Here is a 23,469-nt window from a genome sequence, read left to right as displayed (position 1 = left end):
AGTGTTCTTGTTTTTCCTAACTTGAAACAACCAGGGGTGTGCTACTGCTGGGGCCCAGTAGAAGGCTTTCCTCCTTGGGCCCTGCCCAGCCCCTGGATACCCTGAATGCTGGAGGACTTTTTGTGGTTGGGAGCTGTTTTGCTCCATCATTATTCCTCCAGGACTGCTGGGACCTTTTCTGATTGCTGCTAATTTTAAGAGGACCTTTAGCAGCTTCTCTGCGCCTTATTTCAGGCAGACCTCGCTCTTTATTTAATTTCCCTAGAGAAGGGAGAGGCGGGATGCTGAGCATCACGATGCTGCAACCCTTATGGAGGGAAGACTCCTCCTTCTTGTGGGCTTATCGCGGGTGCCACTCTGCTTCCCTAATTATTTATACTTCGGGTGCCCACCCGGATTATGGCCACTTAGTTGTTTAGTAAGCAGGTGCCCACCCTGCGATGTGTTATGGCCTTACGAGGGACCCTACCCCTCCATTATGCCCGAGTTTAGTGCCCGCAGTCAAAGATTGCAGCCACGTGCACGGCCCGCCAGGTTGGGGGCGGGGCCTCTGGACGGAAGCGGAAGTGCGGGCATATGCGCGTGGAGCAGTGTCAGGAGGAGACGGGAGCCCACCCCGCCTCCTCGCATTGCCGTAGCAAGTCCCGGGGCCCAGGAGGGGGCCCGGGTGAGGAGGTAGGGCCGGTCCGTGGGGCTCTCGCGATGAAGAGAGAGCCCCAGTTTGTGAGGGCACCAGAGGAGAAGTGCCGCGCCGAAGGATGAGAACCGCCGCCACCCACGCAGGAAAGAGGAGCCCTGGAGCCTCCAGGCTCCACGGCGAAGTCCCGGTCCCAGGGGAGGGACCGGGCGAAGAGCGGAGAAGGTATGAGACAGTGAGTAGAAGCTGGCTGGGAGGGAGAGATGTTGAGGCCCCCTGCCGGTGCCTGTACCCAGAGCAGCCAGCTTCCACAGAGGGCTGCTCCAACATTTAGACCAAGTGCTTCCTCGGGCCCAGGGGGGCCCATACTATGTTGTTTAGGGGGGATTGGTGTTGGGCACGTTGTCGGTGCCCGCCCCCCCCCATGCGCCCATGACAGTGCAGGGCCATTTCTTTCAGAGCGGCCGATGGAAGCGTGCCTCTCCAACGTTGGGGCACATTTTTGTTTTAGAGCCCCATTCGGGGTCCCCATGGCCAGTGGTGCCGATGCCTGGTTGATATGGGGCATATTTCATTTGTGGTGCATTTAGGGCGGCCCTGGATAGCAGTGGGCCACCCCCAACGTTGTATAGAGCCTGTCGAGGCTCCCACGACCAGGGGCATTGTTGTGTCTAGAGCCCCGTGTGGCTCCAATGCTTCAGGGGGCATGTTGTGTAAAGAGCCGGTGTGGCTCTAGCCTGGCCTTATTTTCTCAAAGCACCAGCGCACTTCCTATTCTGCGCCTAGCTAGTTCAGGGGCCAAGGTCCCCAAGGCAATGTTTATTTACAGAGACCCGTGTGGCACCAACCTGCGCATATTTGTTTTCAGAGCCAGATGGCTCAGTTTGGCTCTGTTTTATTTCCAAAGGGCTAGTGAAGGCCCATAGCGCAGTTTTGTTTCCCAAGGGCTAATGAGAGCCCGTGCTCCAGCTTCTTATTTCCCAGCTGGCCAGCAAGTAGTGGGCAGCTGCACCGTTTAGGCACCAATGGGGAGCGTGTCCCTGAGAGGGACAGAAGTGGCACAGAGGCGTCTGGCCTTTCACAGCTGCGCAGCACTTAGTGCCGGTTGCAGCGTTTAGGCCCTATTGTTGTTCTCAGCTGCCCAGCAAGTAGTGGGCAGCTGCAACGTTTAGGTTTGCGCCGGTGGTGCACCCCTGACTGGCGCTGCATTGGCAGTGCGCCCTGACATTCTGGACATAGGGCATTTGAGCCCCTTCTTGGGATGGCCAGTTGGCCAGGGGGCTGGTATGTGGATAGGGCGCAAGGCCCTAATATGATTTTTGCGCAAGGTGATTACCTAATATGTTTGTGATGATAATTGCCTCAATCTGATTTATGCACTAATCTGATTTAAATGGGATATGTGCTTTAACACCTTGGCTGCTAGGCGTTTTCCCCCTCCTGTGCTGGAAAGTGTGACTTTGCTTCATTCATGACGAGCTCAGCTCGTCATCAGCACAGCTCAACTGTGCATCATCGAAAGGGTTAAATGTGGTGCTAGGAAATGTAATGCATTTAGTATGTTTTACGCACCCTGTGTTGATACCTCTAGAGATGGTTTTATTTATGGAGGTTGGTGTTAGTGAGATTTTACTTCACTGTGAGTTACGCCCCTAAATGTGAATTACTCTTAGGGGGTAGGGTCTAATGTGTTTAGACTAGTGAGGAGATTGCCTATTGTATTTTTACTGGTTAGCCTTAAATGTGATTTATGGGTAATGTGCAATGCCATTATGCCTGTGATACCTCTAGATGTGTTTTCATGCTTAGGAGGTTGATTTGCCTAGTATAAGTTTATACTAGAGAGGTTTATGTGTCCATGCGTGATCTATGCCTATGGTTATTAGTATTGCATAGGGTGTACCTACCAGTTACCAGTGGTCACTGGTTGTGGTCTATAATTGGTATTTGGTGTTACAGTTATTCTAAGTGCTAGTTCTACTAAGTGCTGATTATGAAAGTGGCCCACGTGGCCCTGTCCTGGTGTAAATAATCCCTTGTGAATATTGCCCATGCCAGTTGGCACAATGTATATTGTGTGATTACTATGTGATGTGTTTTTACAATACAAAAGTAATTTTTTATAACCTTGTGTGGAGTTCTTTTGTGGTGTGCCTAGGATGTTGTTGCTGTTGTGTGTGTGCAAAAATGCTTTACACATTGCCTCCGGGCTATGCCTGTCTGCTCGTGCCAAGCTAATAAGGGGGTGAGCAGAGGTTATCTTGGCGTGTGATTCCCTTGCCCTGACTAGAATGGTGGTTTCTGCCTGGCTTTGGCGTAAGCCTTAGCCAACCAGAAATCCCAGTTCTAACACTACTTCTATGTGTGCTGCAGAATGCAGCACACATAGAAGCAACAAATCATCATTAGTGATTGTTTATGTGCGGTAAGGGATACCTTCCTGCACATAAACAATCATTCCCTTCAACGCAGGCACCCTTGTACTATGGTGCAAGCAAGGGTGCCTGCTTTGGCGGTAGGCAGCGAAATTCAGTGCCAGCTTTATGGAAAACACAGGGGTGCACCGTATTCTTGTGAATACGGCGCATCCCTGAGTTTTGAAATTGACAGAGCACTGCCAATTTTGATGCAGCTCCGCACACTGATATTTTCTCGTAAATATGCTCCCTAGTATAGACTAGGAGCGAAAAAAGCCCTTCCCCCTTAAATTTAGGCGTCCTAAACCTGCAAGAATTTAAAGGAAGAAAAATGGCTGATAAGTTACCGAGACATACAGATTTTTGGTGTGGTAAGCACCTAATTTCACACGTAAAGCCTCATTTAGAGGATACATCTCAAAATAGGAGCTATTCATTGATTGTACCTGATAAATGAAGTACCCTGCTTTGTCTTTGTCAGCTGTGATAAATATTGCACCAAACACGCGCCACTCGAGAAGAAGGCCATAGGAAAAAAAAACATGCTGCTTTTTGATGCTTCTTCCTCCTGTTTCCATCCAGCACTGGTGCCACTTGGTCTACTTTCGAGTATCCAGTTCACTGTGTCAAGTCTGCCAATAGTCACTGGCCAGTTCATTGAGCTTGATCTAAATGTAAGTGCCGAATAATATCTGTAATTTGCTTTATTGATCTTTCCTGATTATCTGCTTTCAAAAGCGCTCTTTGCACTCATCAAAAGCTTTAACCCCTTTAGTGCTAAGGCAACTTCATTTGTCTCCTTTAATTTCCATTGAAATGAATGGGAAGTGCATGACTGGTTACCCTTGTCATTAGCATCCAAGAGGTTAAAGATGAGCCAGGTAAGAATCAACGACAAAAAGCAGATTCAAGACTCGGGCCCTCATTATTAGCTGCCTGGTCAATTGAGATATGTGCTGTAATTGCTGTTGTCACACATTTCCCAATTATGAGTTTTGTGATAAATATCGTGGGTCAACCCAGCTGGAACGTATTGTAGGGAAAAGGCCCTGTATTTACTAGAACAAGTGTAGGTTACTGTGCAAACACTAACATCCCCAAACCTTGTAATTGTATTTTTCACACTAGATACATTTTGACTTAGCTTAGTCAGATTTTATCAGGTGCCATAAATATCACACCAATTACCAGGCCACTTGCAATGAGGGCCCCGGAAGCATACAATGAGGACTGGCCGACATCAGATTAAGCTGTATTATTCACACTGCAGTGCTCGACAGGTCTGAGTCATTTACCCCATTTCTTTAATATCTTTCTACTGCGAATATAGCTTTTTTTAAAAATTGTCCCCTTGGAGATTTCACCAGGAAAAAAAACTGGTGAAATCTGAAAACAGAAAAGTAATTATAGAGAGTGAAAACCTGCAGTAATCAGGACTCAAACTGTGACAACTGCAATACTGCAGGTTATGCCTCAGACTGAATTAATTATCTCAGACTAGCACAGTAATCCTGACCTGGGAAAATAGCATACCCTGCAGTATTAGCAGGGCCGCACTGGCCGTAGTGGGCAACTGGCATTTCCCCAGTGGGCCGGAAGTGTCGAGCCGTTTTTGATTGGTGGGGGACTGTTTTTTGTTCCTGTGGGCCGGATTTGCAGCTGTGCCACTAAATCGGCCCATTGTAACAAAAGAGCACGCAGCAAAAGTGTCCCACAGTAATGCCCCCAGCCGCACCCCCCCCACCACCACCAACCTGTCCCGTCAAACCGAATTGCCAGGGTTTGTTGGTGATCCCAGTCCAGCCCTGTGCATTAGGATTTCTCCATAGTGTTATTCTCCTGCTATTATATCGAGACTCTTTTACATAGACCTGAGGGTAGGGTAGATGTACTAGGAATTTGTGCCAATGCCAAGTTTTTTAAGGGGTATTACTTTTCAGCGCAAAAGATAGTATGTGATGGTAAGGTGTCCTTTTTTAGTGCAAATTGTGAATTGTGCTTTATGAGTGCCCCTGTTTGCATTAGTGTTTGTAGGTATGTATTGTTATTATGTTTTTCCTGAAGACCTGAGGCTTTACAAAAGGTTAAAGTTGTCTCTAGGCCAGACCTTAACATAATCCCCACCAGGAGTGGATGGTTTTTGGTTCGCAGACAGATTTGTAGTGGATGTAGTCCTCTCACCCGTGGCCTAGTGAGTTACATCTGTGCCTGACACCAGTTTCTCTGTTTGGTAGTGGGCACAATAGACCAAATATATCTATAGTATTCACAGTTCACGATTTCCATATATGGTCCCTCTACAGATAGTTTTCTCTACTGTCCATCTCCTCAAAAATGTTTGTGGCCATACCTCCCTATTACGGGCTAGGTAGATAAGTGTATTTGTAGGACACTCAAAGTATGAGCTTAATTATCTGCAGAAACTACAGACCACTTTTGCTATCTGGTATCTGGTTACAAGTCCTTTATTTACTTATTTTCTTTCTTTCTTTCATTCTTTCTTTCTTTCTTTCTTTCTTTCTTTCTTTCTTTCTTTCTTTTCTCCTTTTGCCCACTTAGGCAGTTAAATGTAGTGTGATTAAATATCTAGTTAAGAAGATTATATTTGTTACCAATACTATTTCTTTGTTCGGTAAATCTCCCCTATGACTGTCAGTTGGTGGATCATTCCAATGGTTAGAACTAGGGAAATAATTGCAAACTCTCTGGCTTCTGGTAAGCAGAAGCGCATTTTAATCTATACATTCTATATAACCTGTATGTCACATTGGGCTCTGATTATGTTCCTCTCCATGTGTCCTAAATCATCATCATGATACGTTGTATGATGAAAGAATAATCCATATCATGATGTTGATTTAGAAGGTGTTGAAAGGTACTTTACAGTGCACATGTTTTTCCAACACACAACCTTTCATCTGATTTTTCTTGTTCCAAAAGCATATGTGTTCAATACATCTTTTGATACTAGCCCGCACTGCACATTCATTTTCCAGCTGAATATTGAGATAGGTGTCATCTGTGAACATCTAGAACTGAAATACTTCACTTTTACATACCTGGGAAAGTAGGTGTTGAAAAGTATTGGTGAGACTGAAAAGACCTCTGAAGGAATCCTCCATGTCGCCTACTTTGTTTTTCAATTTCTGTGACAGTGGTCCTTAAGGAAAAAGTATCTAGGACAGTTCTTGAATTTTACATCCAATCTTTCAGCCATTTCATCAGAATGCTATGGTGTAAATTTTCTTTCAAACCTTAGTTAAAGACCAATCTATGGGCCAGATGTAGGTGGCCAAATACCGAGCGGTAAAGCAGAAATTCGCAGAATTTCTGAGTTTCCAACCAGTATTTGGCTGAGAGCAATGTAGGTGAGTTTAAACCTACTTGCAAAATAAGTCCCTATTTTGCTCTTGCATTCAAGAAATCGGAAATTGAGATTCCTTACATGCAATGTAAGTAGCACAAAAAAAAGTGCACTCGAGCCATAATGAATCGCTAATTACCACCAACTTCAACTTGGTGGTAATTAGCGATTTCCTTTAAAAAAATACTTTTTTGCTCTTCTAAAAGTACCATGTGGCACACATCCATGCCCTTTGGGCATGTATGTATGTGCACCACATGTGCACACATGCACATTTCAGGGGTGCAACAGGGTGTCCTTTTGACACCCTTGAAATAGCTCCCGCTATTTGCGACTCTTTAATACTGAATCGTAAATAGTGAATATCTTCCCATTCATTCCTATGGGCCTCCTAGCCCATTTGAATGAATGGGTAGGTATTCCTTATTAACAAATCTCAATTAGTGATTTTTTATTAAGGAATATTGAGGAATCGCTAATATTTTAGCGATTCCTACCTACATTCAATTTTGCGAGTCCTTAATATCGAATCGGTAAAATTCGCTATTAAGGACTCGCAAATTTGAATTTACCTACATCTGGCCCTGTGCTACTTATAGCAGAAGTTGTATTCTGAATAAGATATATTTTACATATATTTAAAATAAATTGATTGGGGTCTAAATTATTTAAAGTTGTTTGTAAGTGTATAATCTAATGTTGAAATAAGATGTACCAAAGGATTATATGTTGCTCAATAAATGTATGCAATCTATTTTCCATTACCAATTTGTGCGCAATTCCAGAGTCACTTTGGGCCATATTCACTTTAAATGATAAGCAAAGAAAGTAATACAGTAAAAATGCACGCATTTCTTCTTATTTCTAGACGATTGTGAGCGGTGTGGGAGGAGGCCTTATTGACTATCCCTTGGGTCACAGAAAGCGAATTGTAATGCCACCAATGAAAGATGCGTCCACTTCACAGCTTGGCCTGTCTGCCAATTTCCTTGGCTGTGTATTGGCTGCCCTTCAAAAAGAGGGCCTTCTTGAAGTTGATCTTAAAGATGGAGACGTAAGTAACCAATAGAAAGCCTAACAAGATCTGGTTAAGAATTGTTTTACAAAGTAGTGCAAGATCATATGTGCAATGATTCCTACATGCTGGCAAGTCTGGCCAAATATATACACAAATGAAGTGACATATTGGTCAAAAATCCCCCAAATCTTTACTACTATTACAAAGAGAGAACTGTGTCCTTTGAGCCAGGTAAACTCGAAAAGTACACCACCAATCCAAACACCCAAGACATCTTTGAAAACCTCAGGACAAGCAGAAGGACATAGGCTATATAAAAATAAAAAATATACGTTCTTTAAAAAAAATTGGAATAAAAAAATGTAGTCCCTTGCAAGTAGCGCCGGCCGTGACGTGCGTGATGACATTGGGAGCGCGGGGAGGAGCGGCGTTCAGGAGCAAGAGGAAGAGTGGTGGACATGAGCGCAGGGAGGAGCTGCGGACAGGCGGGGAGGAAAGGCGAGCGGCGGACAAGCGGTGAGTAGCGGTGAGAAGCAGAGGAGCAGTGGAGCGGTAAACTCAGCAGCGCAGGGAGGAGCGGTGGCTGAGGTAAGTGAAGCAGCCGTAGGTGCGCACCGATGGCCGGAGGGACGGGCAGGGGCCATAAGTGCTCGCAAGCCTTTTACTCAAAGTCGGGACATCGGGAGAAGCAGCGAACAAGAGCCGCGGGTGCGCACCGAGGGACAAGCGGAGGGACGGGCGGAGGGACGGGCGGGGGCCATAACTGCTCAGAAGCCTTTTCCTCAAAGTCGGGGGAAACAGCGGACACGAGCGTGGGCAGAAGCGGCCAGGAACAACAAAACCGGAGCAAGGAAACACTGTAAGTACGCTCTGCTGCTCCCGGCCGCTCTGCTGCGCCTCTCCTGCTGCGATGCTGCCCCCAGCCACCTTCTGCCCCGGGCAACGCAGGGGCGGGCTGCTAGTCATTGATAAAGTGAGATAGAGAGACAAACTGGTTCCATAGCGGTTGATACATTTCAGTGCTTTACACAGGCATGGCAGAAGTCGAATTCATATTTTAACATCTTGCAAAGTTGTTAATATTAATAAGTATTTGAAAACAGTATAGTAAAAAAAAATCTTCTACATCCTCCAATGTAAAGACAGCAGAGTGTGTCACCATATTTCCATCCCCCTCTATTTCTGTGCCTCTAATACCGATGGGTCTCTGGCTTTTTGCACTCATTTTTGAGTATGTAAATGATATATTATATGGTGGCCATGGACAAGGGTTAATAGATTAACAAGGGAAATGGGATGGCTGATGTAATTGGATAGTTCCTAAGATGGGTTTTGTCGTCATATAGGTCGCAGAACTGCCACCTTTGACAACAGCTATCCTTGGAGGTCTAGTTCCAAAGGTAAGTGCACCCTCAAAAGGACCCATTTGAAACAGAGATGGGAGAATTATATATTATTTTTGCATTATACTTCCTTTTTGTGCCAGTGTTGATTTAATACCATTCTTCTTGCCTGCTACTTAATCCATAGGTATGCATGTGTGTTTCTATATTGAAGAAGTGAATCATAATCCAAGGGAAGGGTAAAATAATTTCATGAGCAAGTTTATTTAATCCTTTGGGCACAGTTTTTTTCTCATATTTTTATAAAGCATGAATTTGACTCGAAAGGATTAGGTATCAGATTGCTTTACATGAGCACCAGTTACGTTAGGCAAGGACACATTCATGTCTGTTAGGCACAGGGAGATTAATTGATTTGCCCAGAATCACAGGATGTTGAGCAGCATTGCAGAGACTCGAACCTGGTTCCATAGATTTAAGATCGACGGCCCTAGCCTTTCAGGCTATACCGGTCATTAAAGGCCTTCTCCAGCGTTAAATATCTGGGCCAAAAACGGGGTCCTTAAATAAGGGAACAGGACTTTAATGCCGGTATAGCCCAGCTACGGAGGGTTATCGGCTCTTAGAACATTCCGCCGCTAAAAGGCAAAATGTTCTAACAAATACAACAAAGTCCTCGGGGAGCCAGGGGGCATTGAAATCCCCTAGGGCTCAGTGATGCCTTTGTTCACAGCAACAGCTGTGAACGACAGCATTGGAATTTTGGGGCTCCTGGGTTCTACCCCAGCACGCTATTGCTTTCAATGGAGCTCCTAACATTTCAATGTTCTAATAAAAGAACCATTGTCTTCCATGCTGATCTGCATACTGACCCCACTTGTCAATGATTTTTTTTTGTCTGAGCACCTGATCCAGGGTCTTTTATTGACTGATGTTTTACCACACTACCCTGAAACTCTCACCTAATGCAGCAAGGACCTTCACGAACATACTAGCCCAGGGTCTACTGTAGTAAAGAAGGGTATAGTAACTATGTTAACAAATGTAATGATGGAGAAAGAGATTGTAACTCTAGTCTCTAATGGTTATAGTTGGTGTGAGCTTACATTAGTAAGGGCTTCAGAGTCTTACGTATCTGGTGAGGATAGGGGGTTATTGAATAAAGAAGGATGCAGTAGCAAGAGTTGTAGGAGAAAGAGAACTATTATGATAACACTGTCCACTAAAGGACATTTGTAATACAGTTGTAAATTAGAAGATTAGCGAGGAAATTGTAGATGCATTTAGGAAAGGATTCCTGTGTTTCCTGTTCCATAACTGCTTTTGGTCCTACAATGCATGAGGTCTTCTCGTGTCAATGGTGCTCTTGTCTGTATGTCTCTGCCCTGGGCTGCAGGTCGCTGAAATGTTTCCTGAGTCAAGGCCACTGATACTGAAGATGACAGTTCCCAAGGTTCCAAAGGTGACTTTGAAGAAGAATAAAGGGGCAGTATTAATAAATGCCAAAGCAGAGATTTTTGCATCTATGCCAGACTCCTCGCTCCGCTCCATCTGTTCCCTGAATGTGGTGAGTATAATGTATTTAATCTTTGTTAGTCCTCACCAACCTATCGTTTCTCTATCTTCTATGCCTCCATTTTCCTCTAAGCAGAGGTTTGCAATTCATTGCTCAATTTTTCGTTGTATAATGTTTCTTAATTTTCAGGCAACACTCCTACCCTCCATATGTGGCTTTAATGTTCCAAGTATTAGCTTTAATGTTTGTACACAGTGTAGTACATTCCCATTCAGTTTGATATTAGCTCATTTTATCTGTCCTGTCTGTTCACTATATCACAACATGTTGCCTTCTACACTAGTTTGTTTGCTTTTATTTGTCCCCACTTTGAACATATATAATGCTTTTTGTTAGAATCCTGAAGTTTGGAATGTTTTGGTTATTTTCTGAAGAGTAAACTCGTGGGCTTTTAATTTTACTATATAGTATGATGCTATGCAGTGACATTATTTTTTTAAACTGAACACTGACTTTCTTCATCATTTCTCCTTACAGATTGCCAATTTGATTGCTACATTTTCAGTTTTAGGTGGAGATAAATTGAAGATCGCCTTAAATCTAGACAGGTATCACATTTATTACATTTCTTCCTAATTCTTGTCGAAACTGGTTGAATTCAATCCTCATGATCTAGTTAGCAGTAATAGTTTTGTTCCGTAAATCACTTCTTTACAGGAAACGTTTGTATGTAGGATGTTCTAGACCTGTTTGAATTCCATGCAGTGATATTATGTAGTAAGTCTTGCAATAGATCTAGGGCCTCATTTATGAGGCTGTGCGTCACTTTTACGACGCCGGTGCGTTACTTTTTGTGGCGCACCAGTGGAGTAAAAAATGCGTCTTGTTGCGCCATATTTACAAAGTGACGCATCTAGGTAGATGCGTCACTTTGTAAACCCCTGCGCCACATTATACCTGCGCCAGGTATAATGTATGCAAGGGGGGCGTATTGACGCAAGGAAGGGTCGTAGAATGAACGCAGTGAAATCTATGAGATTTCACTGCGTCACTTTTAGGACGCTGTTGCGTCAAAATCTTGTGCCTGACTCACAGCGGGCTTAAGGCTGGCGCAGGCCCTTTCACATGGGGCTTGCCCCATATGAAAGGACGTATTGCTGGAGTTGCGTCACTTTTGTGACACACTCCAGCAATGCGTCACTTTTGCGCTTACAGATACGTCAGAAATACTGATGTATCTGTAACTCCTTGCAACATGATGCGTCATACATTAAATATGACGCAACAGGAATGTCGCAAGGAGTGCCCACTGAGAAGTGACACGTCGCTGCTTTCACTCAGCAATGCGTCATTTGTCATAAATGAGGCCCCAAGTTTCTAGTCTGAGAAGTCAGGCCAGTAGTCAGAAATATATTCTTTAACAGCAAGCTTAGGCAGTGGTAAATGGTTGGATAGACTATATCGGATCAAGATATTAACCCATAAACTTTGCATTCACTATTTCTTCAAGGTAAGCATTGCATGCACTATTACTAACTCCACATACGCATTCCTAAATGTAACTTGCGACTTGGTGGTAAGGTTAGTATACAATAAGAAATAAGATGAGAACACCACAGTAAATAGTAAACACAGTGTGTTGACAAACCCTGTTGTCAGGTACCTATTGTTAGATGTGTATCTTATTTCCATTAACACAGATATTGGCCATTTGTATCAGGAATATGGAAAATCACTGTGGTAAAGTTGTTTTGAAGTTGATGACAGAGGATGTACCCATAGCCTTTATGCTCAAAGAGAAAGACCTTTTTTGGGGAAGGCAAATGCCAACATACAGTGCAAAGTATTTAGAGGGATAATGTTCTTCTCATTCAATCAAAGGAGAAATATCAAGTTTTGCTTGGATAAAAAAATGGGATTGAAACCTGGAACGAATTTCTCTGACTCTGTTTAAAAATTATTATACCCAATAGGAACTACAATTTGAATAAAAGTGATTCAAACTGAATGCAAGAAGTATAACTTAACTCATCACGAGCATTAAGAGAAATACGCAGGTTTAGGAAGAGACCCTCATTAGTGAATTAGATAGATGATAAAGTGTCCCACGTTCTGCAAATTGGTGAAGTTTTGAACTTGGAATGACACGCTATACATGGGTTTCAAAGGTATGGAAGATTCCATAGATTTGTGCTGTTGCTGGCAATGTTTTTGAAATAACAGGGAAATCAATTGTATGAACTGGCCACTGGCACTGCCTGATGGTCCTATAGGCCAGTCCGACCCTGGCGATATAGCTAGAGTTAACAATAAATTATAATAGTTCCTGTGAACTAAGTGCATTTTGAAAATAAATATTTATGAAATAAGGTAGTTGGAATATATTTGACCTCATGATTTCATGTCAGGAAAATAGGAAATAGAAATAGGAAGTGAAGGCAGGGACGGATGATTCTAGAGGTGACACTTAGCAAGGTGACAGGGCAAGGCAAATACCAGGCTACTCAAATATACCTGTAGTCACAGAACCACATAGGATAGGAGATGTCTGTAAGCAGGGACAAGGAGAGAGAGAGGAAAGGGGCAAGTGGAAGAGTTGATTAAAGTAAGGGATATAATGGTATATGACAAGAGTTCTCTTAGAAGCTTAGAAAAAGTCCATTTGGATGGACACTTGCAGATGGCTGTTAACAACCTCCATACAGCAAAGTCATGGTTTGGGCCTTTTTATATAGGGAGTGTTGCACTCAGTGTTCTTGGACCGATACAGACAACAACTCTGAGACTCCAAAGGACCTGGCCGCAACAACAGAAGTCTTTCCCCGTACCTGGTCAGAATACCGATCAAGCCAGAGGTCACACTGTACACTGCCATATGCTGTAACAGCCAGTTGATCAAATTTGATATTAAACACACAATTAGATGTATAGAATAATCGGAATATAGGACAGCAAAAGCTCAAGAGGAGGAAAGCAGAAATAAGAAAGGACAAGCAATAGAGACTGAAGAGAGATACTCCACTAGCACTAGCTCAGGTAACAATAGAGGCAGCAAAAATACAGGGAGAACACCAAGACAAGGAATTATGAAGAGGTTTCAGAAATCAAGGACAGGAATAATTGAATCAATAACAGACTGTAACTAACAGAGACTGGGACAAGTAATGCCCTCTTGGTATAGGGAAACTCGAATTTGGAATTAGGAAAGGAACGCAAGAATGTCCCCAACATGCCCTTTTGGTACATGGGAATTCAAACTTGAATTCAGACAAAGAATTAAAGAATGTACCCAATAGGCACTGGAACAAGTACTCCCCTGCTGGTACATTGAATAAACACAGGATTTCAGACCGAGGTCAGAATAGTAGATAAGCACAAGAAAACCAAGCATGCCAATGCCAACATGTGAAATAGTAAAGATAGTGGCTTGCAAGAGTTGACAACCTAGGAAGAATTCATAAGGTCCTACTAAAACAAATAATGCCCTGTTGCAAATGGTTCTCACTGCTCTTGTAGTCTTAGATTTTTCATTATTTGCCTCAATCTATTAGCAATTTACTATACCGTACAAAAACACGAAAGCCCTCCAGGTTGCGGAGAACACCTTCACTAGATTCTTATTGGCAGTCCCAAAAAGAGTTTCCACCTTTGCCTGTCACGCAGAATTAGGATTGCCACATATTGAGGACCTGGCCAAAATTGAACCCGTACTTCTCTGGCACCGAATATGGGTGTCAACAAAAAACAGACATTGTTGCGGACTGTATGACTCTAGATCGTGCTGAAAAAATAGACTGGTTAAAATATGTAAAAAATCTTCTCACTGACTTAGGAATGGCTGATTACTATCACAACCCTGAAACGATCGCTGAAATCCCAAAAAAAGAGCTTAAGGCAAAGGCGCTGAGCCACTTTGAAGAGTTACGCATTACTATGGAGATTAAAAAAACATCTGTACAACACTCTCTGGCGGTTATGACTACTTTGGAAACGGAACCTTACTTAACTTATGTTGACTCGCAGTTTGAACGATTTTTATTTGCGAGATTCAGGCTGAACATCTTCCACAGGGTTGTAGCTTTTCCAAATAGAAATAGCTGGGAAGAAAACCTAATGGCCTGCCCATGCGATGAACTATCCGAACAGTCAACAATTCACACCGTACTGTTCTGCAAATACTACTCCGCACACCGCAAGCTTTGGCTAACCCCCCTGTTGAGAACTCTAGGCCTTAGAATGTGTCGTCCTGCCATGTTGTGGCTGCAATTTTTAAGTTCTGAATATGTATGCAAAGTTGTAAGCACCTTCTTAAAATGTATTTTTAAACATAGGCTAAATCTCCAAAATAATAATTGTTAATGATTTCTATCAAGTAACAGTGACATAAACTTGAAATGAATTGAATACGCATTAGTAATGTTAAAACGCATGTAAATGAAATGTATAAATGCTTTTATGGTTTTTCATGTAAAATTGATACCGAATAAAGATTTTACTACTACTACTACTATACCTGCAGTTCATGGTGCAGAGGGCCTGGCATCCTCACACTAGTTGGTGCTGTCAAGGACTGCTCCAGATTTTAGGGTTACCCTCGGTTCAGTTTCACAAGCGCCAGCATTTCCTTTTCCATTTATAGAATTGTGTGTGTACGTGGAATGCAGGCAGTTACTAAGCTGGACGTTATGTTTGGGTTATGAAGAGGAGAAAGAGGACAGATAATTTATGGAACTGAGGAGTGTTAATGGGCAAGATAAATGGTGGGACATTTAATGGATTTTCAAAAATCTTAGCTGAGAATGTTCCCTTCTTCTGCCTATGTGGAACTGTGCTTTTATTTCTGCTAATGTAAAATGACTAATTTAAATCCCTCTTTTTTCCCCGCCTATATTTTCCCTACGCCGAGTACACCTCATACAACTCTCTTCCACCTCTCACAATCCTTAACTACACTTTACAGCATTTGTTATGCCACATTCTGCTTTCCATTTTATCACACTACCTCCATGCACAGTAGTTTCCCACCTCTTTGACTGCTGGCAATATCCACTTTCTTTATCCTGATAAATTTCCCCAGGCAATATCATCTCATTTGTCTTTGAAAACAGTTAATTTTTCAAAAACACATCTATTACTATAAGGATCCAATGAGAATCTTGGTTTGAATGAAGCACTTACACGTCTAAATTTGATGAAATTAATTCATAAAGAGAGGTTCATGGGGGTCCACCTTTCTGTTTTCACAACAGATGCTTGCCTGGTCTACCAAGTTTCTGCTTTCTGGCTGAGAGAAGTGGCTCAGTTAAACTTAAACATTTTACTAGTCAAGGACCTCTATTTGATATGACTAAAACAGAACTGCAAGCACCATAATGCAAAGGCCAATCTGCAACTGAATGAGACAAGGCTGTGACCTTAGTTGCCCTTCATCCGGTCTGAGACATCTACAGGGTAATCAAAACCTCAATATTTATGTGCAGAAAGCAAGGGTCTCTAAGTTGTGAACCATTATAATGTCTTATAGAGCACTTCCACCTGGCCTTCAGTACACATTTGTGCATCACAGTGGAGATTTCCACACACAATTCTTACTGTGGACTTGTACTCTGCTATTCCAGGCACATTGGTTCTAGGGCATTCATAGTTGAAGGACTGGGTTCTTTAAGACCCAGCGGTGCCAGGGCACAACACCTGAAACCTTCGTGGGTAACCTGCTCCGGCGTACGAATGACAGAGACACGGGACACTTCCTTCGGCGTCAAAGATTCAAGGTTTATTTACTGCAGGGAACACAGAAGTCACGACAAGTACAACACGTGCAACTTGGGGAGACTGCTTCAAATTGGTTCTGTGGATCGCTCCTTTTATACTGTTTTTACCCATAGGACAACATGATACACAAAAGTTTACAACCCGGTTCCCACAATCATCCCCCAGAGGGGTCGTTTTGGTCACTTTGAAACACACAAGGTCCGGGACATAAGTGCGGAAACATTTGGCGGTTCTCAACTGTAAAAACCCATCTTCCCAACATTAGTGCATTCCGATCGGCAGTAAAACAGATCGAAATAGGAACAAAGACAGGTGCAGAGGAAGACGGAGACAGTGGGGAGATCGGAAAGGGTGTAAAAGGGGAGGTATCGGGAAACACGAGATACAGGCATCAAAGGGACGTGCCTAATGAGATGCACGGCTGAGACAATAAACCCGTGCGGCAAGATGAGCCTCGGGCGGCGCCATCTGCTTTACAGTAGCATCCCCCTCGTCATAAAGACACTTACAAAGAACATGTGTCTTCCGCAAATATCTTGGGAGTCCCAGGGTCGCGAAGCGGACATCGTCCGTTCGATGGCTACTTGAGGGCAAGAGACAAAATGGATGCCGTATCTAAGATGGAACCCGTGGGTACAGATGAAAAACCCACATAACAAACGAACGGTTTAAGTTAGCACAGCGAAACTGCGCACACTTACTAAACTCGTCATTTGCGGTTCATAGATACCAGACTCGACCATATTCGTGCGAGTCAAAAACACCACTTACAATCGTCACGGAACCTCAGACACTCCTTTTGCCCTCATGTAGGCAAGCACTAGTCGGAATCATATTCGATATTCATCAGACCATCGAGATGTTGCTGTAGCATAGCTCTGTCCAACCGAGTCCCCTTGGTAACAGGTGGCTGTCTCATACACGTTGTAGCACAGAGGCCACATAAGGCAGGACCGCACTGCACACAAAGGCAACACGTGAACAGGAACACCACAACAACTCCGATGATCATCAGAATCTTCCAACCCCAAGTCGACATCAGGCCCCAAAACCATCCAAGTAGCGTCCAATCCCCTACATCCACGTGTATGGATTCGGAGATCTTATGTAACTTCGAGATGGCTTGATAGACAGTCGGAGCGTTATCAGGAATGAAAATGCAGCAGCTCGAATGGATCACCTTACATACCCCACCTCGATCTGCTAAGATGACATCTAAAACCATACGGTTTTGTAACGTCATAAGCCTATCCGCCTGAAGTTCAGTGGTGATATTACCAAGGGCACTGGCAGTAATATTAGCTGTTGATTCTACCACTCGAGTCAACTGTCTCAGGTTCCTACTGTTAACCATAGGTCCCCAAAACGGGAGGAAACCCTTGAAAAAGTCTCCTGCCTCTTGACCGGCAGTATCCTCTTCACTAATTACGCCTCTCACAACTCTAGTCTTATGATAATCGGCATCTACAGTGAACGTCGGAGGCAACAGATTTGCAATAAAGCAGGAGCCCATGAAGTCAGCGGGCAACCATGCGTATGCACGATCATGACAGATAAAGTATGTACCCTTGGCAGCCAGGAACACAGGGGACGAGACCATCGGCAGAATGTAATTTTCAGTGCAAGCACTCGCTCCAAGTCGGGCTTGCGATCTTCGGCCACGACCTATGAGACAAAAATTACCAATGTGGGGTACGACCCATATTGGAGGTGAGCTTTTAAGCTGCTTTTCACTAGTGAACACACTATATTCGCCTCTACTTAGGACCCTATAGGCTTGTACCTCTTCTTCGGGAATAAGCGAGGGATCATAGATATCGCTATCTAGGTCCTCTATTGCTATCGACAAAGGTTTTTGATACGAGGTAGGACCAGAGTAGGGAGAACGTGGTTCTCGAATGGGGTGGAAACCCAGTGCGCTTCGAAACATTGTTTGAAATGCTCGAGCGGACCCTTGGGAACTATACGGTAACACCAGATATGGAATTCCCTTACCCGTAGTATGTGGCATCAACCCACACACCCAACAATTAGTAGTGTTAACCACTAACTGATGCTGATGGAGGAGCTGAATAAAGGAATTATTGCGGAATTCTGCACGTCTAGCCTGCTCGTGTTCAGGTAAGATATGGAAAGAATGAGGAGAAGCAGTGGAGGTAGGTTTAGGGTCAGGGGTAGGAGTAGGTGTAGCAGAAGGTAAGAAGTAAAACATCGTGTAATACACCCCACCCGCCAATAATGCAGAAACAGTCAAAAACAATACGAATATTTGGAATATAAAACATTTGGTACGACTGAGTTGCTGCAGCTTGAATCTATGCGCCTGAGCTTCTTCCAAGTTCATCAGCTTCGAGAATGCCATTCCCTATGACCGTCCGCAACGTTTCTTGACGCACTTCGTTCTGTGTAGCAATAGTCAATCCCTAGGAGTTCCCAGGAACCGACGGTCTTTAACCTAGCGTCAAGACCTACTAACCAGAAGGAAGTACGCGCGCGGCCCTACGGCCTTTATTTCACAAGTGTATATGCAAAAACAATGTCTCTCAGCTGTGGAAGCAAAAAGTGTAAGGAACGAAGCTCAATGAATATGTACAAAATAATTACAGTGATACGAATGTTCAAACTGATCGTGGAAAACGGGATAATGCAATTATCAAAAGACAGAACAGGATTTTTTATTAGGCTTTGGTGCTGGATCGCAAAAAGTATCGGGTTTTCCCAGGACGTGTCTGTTCGTCAAACAAAGGATCCGTTGAAGGGACAACGTCCTGTTGATCAGTTGAAGGTTTTGGTCTTGAGTCCTTTGCTGACAAATGTTCAACAGTGTCTTTCTGCTGCACTGAGGATTCTCCGACAGGTTGTGCGTCGCTAAAAGGTACAAACGCCGGCAATCCTTCGGTTTCAGTTGATGCAATGCCTTTCCTCACCCACGAGTCTGCTGGCAACGGGATGGGGACTTTCTTTGTGTGGGTGGCATGCACCCAATTCTTCCGCCCCTCAAGACGAACTGCAGTTCTCGTGGCAAGGAGGACCTGGTAGGGTCCGGTGAACCTCGGGTCCAAGTTGTTCTTGCGCGAAAAGTTCCGCGTTACCACCCAATCTCCGGGCTGGAGCTGGTGGCCTGGACCCTCCGTCCGCGTCGGCAATGCTTCGTGAACCTGTTGGTGAATTAACCTCAGTTTAGCAGTCAAGTCATGAAGGTAATCGATCAACATTGGGTACTCAAGATCATGAAAAATACCTGGCCTAGGAACCCCCCAAACATTCGCAGGACGACCGAACACTATTTCATAGGGACTAAGCCCTACTCGGGAGTGTACAGTCGCCCTAGTTGACAGTAATGCTAAGGGTAAAGCGTCAGGCCACGACAGACCAGTCGTAGCCTAAATCTTTGCTAACTTTAGTTTAAGGGTGCCGTTATACCCTTCAACCAAACCAGCTGACTGGGGATGATTGGCGCTATGGAATTTCTGATTAATTCCAAGGCCCTTACACACACTCTTCATCACACTCCCCACAAACTCACTTCCGTTATCTGACCACACGATTCTAGGCATTCCATACCGAGGAAAATATTCCTTCAGTAGGATTTTCGCAGTAGACAAAGCAGTATTGTCTTTGAGAGGATAAGCCTCGATCCATCGGGAGAATGCGCAAACCACGACTAAAACGTATTTCAGGTTATTGCATCGCTCCATATGGATGAAGTCCAATTGGATCACCTCAAAGGGACATGAAGGGGGAGCAAAACTGCCAGGAGGAGTTGGGGTTCCTTTGCCAGGATTGTACATCATACACACCATACAGTTCTTCACCAGACGTTCAGCACATTTCGTAATACCATCATTCTTCCATACAGGAGACAGCAACTTGCAAATACCTTTCGCGCTAATATGTGCTAACCCATGCGCCATTGTCACAACAGCCAGCACATACGCATCCGGTAACATCCATCTTTTCTGATCCGACAAATCAATCCAACAACCATTCGCATCCAACTTTCCCGTACTTTCTTTCCACTTCGTCTTTTCAGTCTCGGTAGCCTCATTCTGAATTGCTTTCACACTCTTGATAGTGTCCTCACACATACTCGATTCTATAGGCCACCTAACCGAACTCGTCACATACATTCGAGTGCTAAGGTTCCGGGCAGTCTCCTTAGCAGTCTCATCCGCAAACGCATTACCACGACCAACATCATCCGTCACCTTACGATGCGCACTACATTTGACAATCGCCACTTGCTTAGGCAACGTAAGTGCATCCAAAAGATCATTCACAAGCTGGCCATGCTGAATCTTCGTACCATGCGATGTTAAGAAACCTCTCTCTCTCCACAATCGTCCAAAACTATGGGCGACGCCAAATGCATATTGGCTGTCGGTAAACACATTCACGCGTTTCCCTTTCGCTAACACACACGCTCTAGTGAGAGCGATCAGCTCTGCAGCTTGGGCAGAATTCTGATTTAATCTTGCAGTCTCAACAACAGTATTCAACGTTACAACAGCATAAGCAGTAGTCACATCACCATTCGGCAATTTAAAACATGAACCATCCACATACAATGTACCATCTGGATCTTCCAATGGGGTGTTTTTAAGGTCCACTCGACCTTTTGTTTCTTCTTCAGTCCTCAAGTAACAATCATGTTCTGCTACTACATCTGACTCTGTGCTAATTGGTAACAAAGTTGCCGGGTTCAGAACATTACAACGTTTTATTTGAATGTGGCTTGCCAACAGCGTCAACTCGTAACCAGACAATCTCGCACTCGTCAAATGCTGAGTTTTCGTACGATTCAGAAGAGTATCGACTGCATGCGGAACCATCACCGTAAGCATATTATCCATGACCAATCCTGCTGATTGTCGGATGGAGACCGCAGCTGCCGCTGTTGCTCTCAAGCAACTCGGCAATGCTCTAGCTACCGGGTCCAAGGTCGAGGAAAAATATGCACATGGACGTTGCTTACCACCAAAAGGTTGCGTTAGGACACTCAACGCACAACCTTCTCTCTCGTGAACATACAATGTAAACGGCTTACTATAGTCAGGAGTACCTAACACAGGAGCCGAACATAATGAATCACGTAATTCAGAAAAACTTTTCTGACATTCTTCCGTCCATGGTAAAGGAGTCGAAACATCCTTGCACGTAAGAGCCACTAATGGTTTCGCTAGCAATGAAAAATTTGGAATCCATTGCCTGCAGTACGACGTGATACCTAGAAAGGCACGCACATCTCTTTGGGTTGTTGGCACAGCCATTCGCGCAATCGCTGCAATTCTCTCTGGGGTCAACCTCCTTCCCTCCTTTGACAATAAGTGACCTAGATAGGTTACTTCTTGACAACAATATTGGAGTTTAGAAGGTGACACCTTGTGATTTAACTCACAGAGATGTTGCAGCAACGACACCGTAGCAATTTTGCAAATGTCCTGAGTATCAGCAGCCACCAATAGGTCATCGACGTATTGGATCAAGGCCGCACCAGCCGGCAACCTAAATGCATCCAGTTGACCCTTCAAGGCTTGACTGTAAATCGACGGACTTTCACAGTAGCCCTGAGGAGCGCGTTTAAACCGGAAGCTGCGTCCACCAAGAGAGAAACCGAAAAGGTCTCTACTCTCTTCTGCAATCGGGATGCTGAAGAACGCATTCTTCAAGTCAATCACCGAAAACCACGATGCAGAAGCTGGAATCAGAGTCAGTAGCGCCGTGATGTCAGGCACAAGAGGGAATTGAGGAACCACAATTTTATTCACCTCCCGTAAATCGATAACAAAACGATAAACAGGCGGTTTTGAAGGATCAGTACGTTTTAGAATGGGCAGTACAGGGCTGTTGCACACGTTTCCCCGAGTCTCTTCAATAACATCTTTCTCGATCAAATCATAGATGATCGCTAACAGTGCTCGTTCACCATCAAGGGAGATACGATATTGCGGAATACGTGGCAGTCGCACATTAGATTTCAACTGAACAACATATGGTGAGATATCAAGTAGGCCCACATCGTTGGGACCTGTCGCCCACAAAGACGCAGGAAGAGAACTCAATTCCGGTGGGAGCTTATCGAGAGACAAGTACATGGGAGAGACAACCCTCTCTCCCAACGTAAGCTTTACACCCGCAGGAGAACAATACAAAGTCGCATACAATCGTTTAAGCAAATCCAGGCCCAAAAGATTTTCACCACAACCCGTGGTTAAAATTAACGGAGCTTCTAGCTCACGAGGCCCAATTTTAAGGGGCAAAGGGCGCGAAACTGGATTGCTAACGGGGGCGCCAGAGAATCCAACGGAAACATTGGTTAAGCCAGACAAAGGTGCGCCAGGGAGTTTCGAATGCTTAATGGAACTTTTCGCTGCACCAGTGTCCAACAGAAAAGGCTCAACGACGCCCGATGTAGCAACTGCGACGTAAGGCCCTCTCTGATCAACCGGAACTGATACCACTCCCTCTCCTTGTCTATGGCTGTCCTAGTAATTACTGTCGTCAGTTCCCTGATCGACGTAATAATTGTCTACATTGTACTGCACAGATCGCCCTTGCGACGATCCACGTTGATCAAAACAATTATCGGAATTTGATGAATTATCTGAGCGATCATTCTGAGCACCACGACCTCTACCACGTGGTGCCTGCTGCGAACCACCACGACCATCTCTAGATGAGTTACCACTATTACGTTCATTTAAAACAGGACAATTGAATTTAATGTGACCCTCTTGTCTACAATAAGCACATTGATTGTACCCCAACGAGGATCTTTGGGAAGGGGAGTCATTACGAGATTGCGATCGGTTCGATTGCGGCTGCGATCTATTTTGTTGCGAATTATTCTGATTCGAACGTGGAGGATACGCTTGCTGAAGCAGCACTTTAGTTTTCAGCTCTTTCGTCTTTTTATCAGCACGGTCGCTCTCTTCTTTCTCTCTATTTTCATAATATTGTGCCGTAGCCAATATCTGAGCTGAAGTAGAAACGGCCCATGCACTTTCTGAATTCTTTAATTTATTGCTCAGATCGGGCAGTAAGTTTGAAACAAATTTATCTACAAACAACCTCTGACCACCCTCAGTGCTCATATCCTGACCACTATGGTCGATGAATGCCTCCTCGAACCTCGTAAAGAAGTCGGAGACACTCTCGTCCTTCTTCTGCTTACAAGCTGACAATTTGTCCCAATTTACCCTCATAGCTGGCATAAGAGTTTTCATCAATGTTATAATTCTTTGAGGAAGATCAACAATCAGCTGGTCGGGTTTAGCGGCAGCCGTTTGTCCGGCATCTGCCGCTACAATGGCAGCCCAAGCACCACCTAATTCATTCGGATGGTTTTCATGACGAATCTTAGCCCATACCGGTTGCGGTACGACATTGCCGAACAACATAT

The 23,469-nt window shown here is 44.2% G+C and overlaps 1 protein-coding gene across 1 annotated transcript in view; it reads left to right on the top strand.

Annotated features, from left to right (window-relative positions):
- Nucleotides 1–23,469, top strand: part of LOC147705950 (BPI fold-containing family B member 4-like) — an 81,977-nt gene that overhangs the window by 38,355 nt on the left and 20,153 nt on the right. The window contains exons 8-12 of the mRNA XM_086929006.1: nt 3,637–3,728; nt 7,287–7,472; nt 8,783–8,836; nt 10,176–10,346; nt 10,833–10,903. Coding sequence (XP_086785132.1) covers nt 3,637–3,728; nt 7,287–7,472; nt 8,783–8,836; nt 10,176–10,346; nt 10,833–10,903 — 574 coding nt within the window. The remainder of the gene's footprint in view (nt 1–3,636; nt 3,729–7,286; nt 7,473–8,782; nt 8,837–10,175; nt 10,347–10,832; nt 10,904–23,469) is intronic.

Source organism: Lissotriton vulgaris, chromosome 7 (genome assembly GCF_964263255.1).
Source record: "Lissotriton vulgaris chromosome 7, aLisVul1.2, whole genome shotgun sequence".
Taxonomy (NCBI): Eukaryota; Metazoa; Chordata; class Amphibia; order Caudata; family Salamandridae; genus Lissotriton; species Lissotriton vulgaris.
The sequence above is the reverse complement of the archived record's forward strand: the minus strand, read 5'-3'. Positions and strand labels throughout refer to the sequence as shown.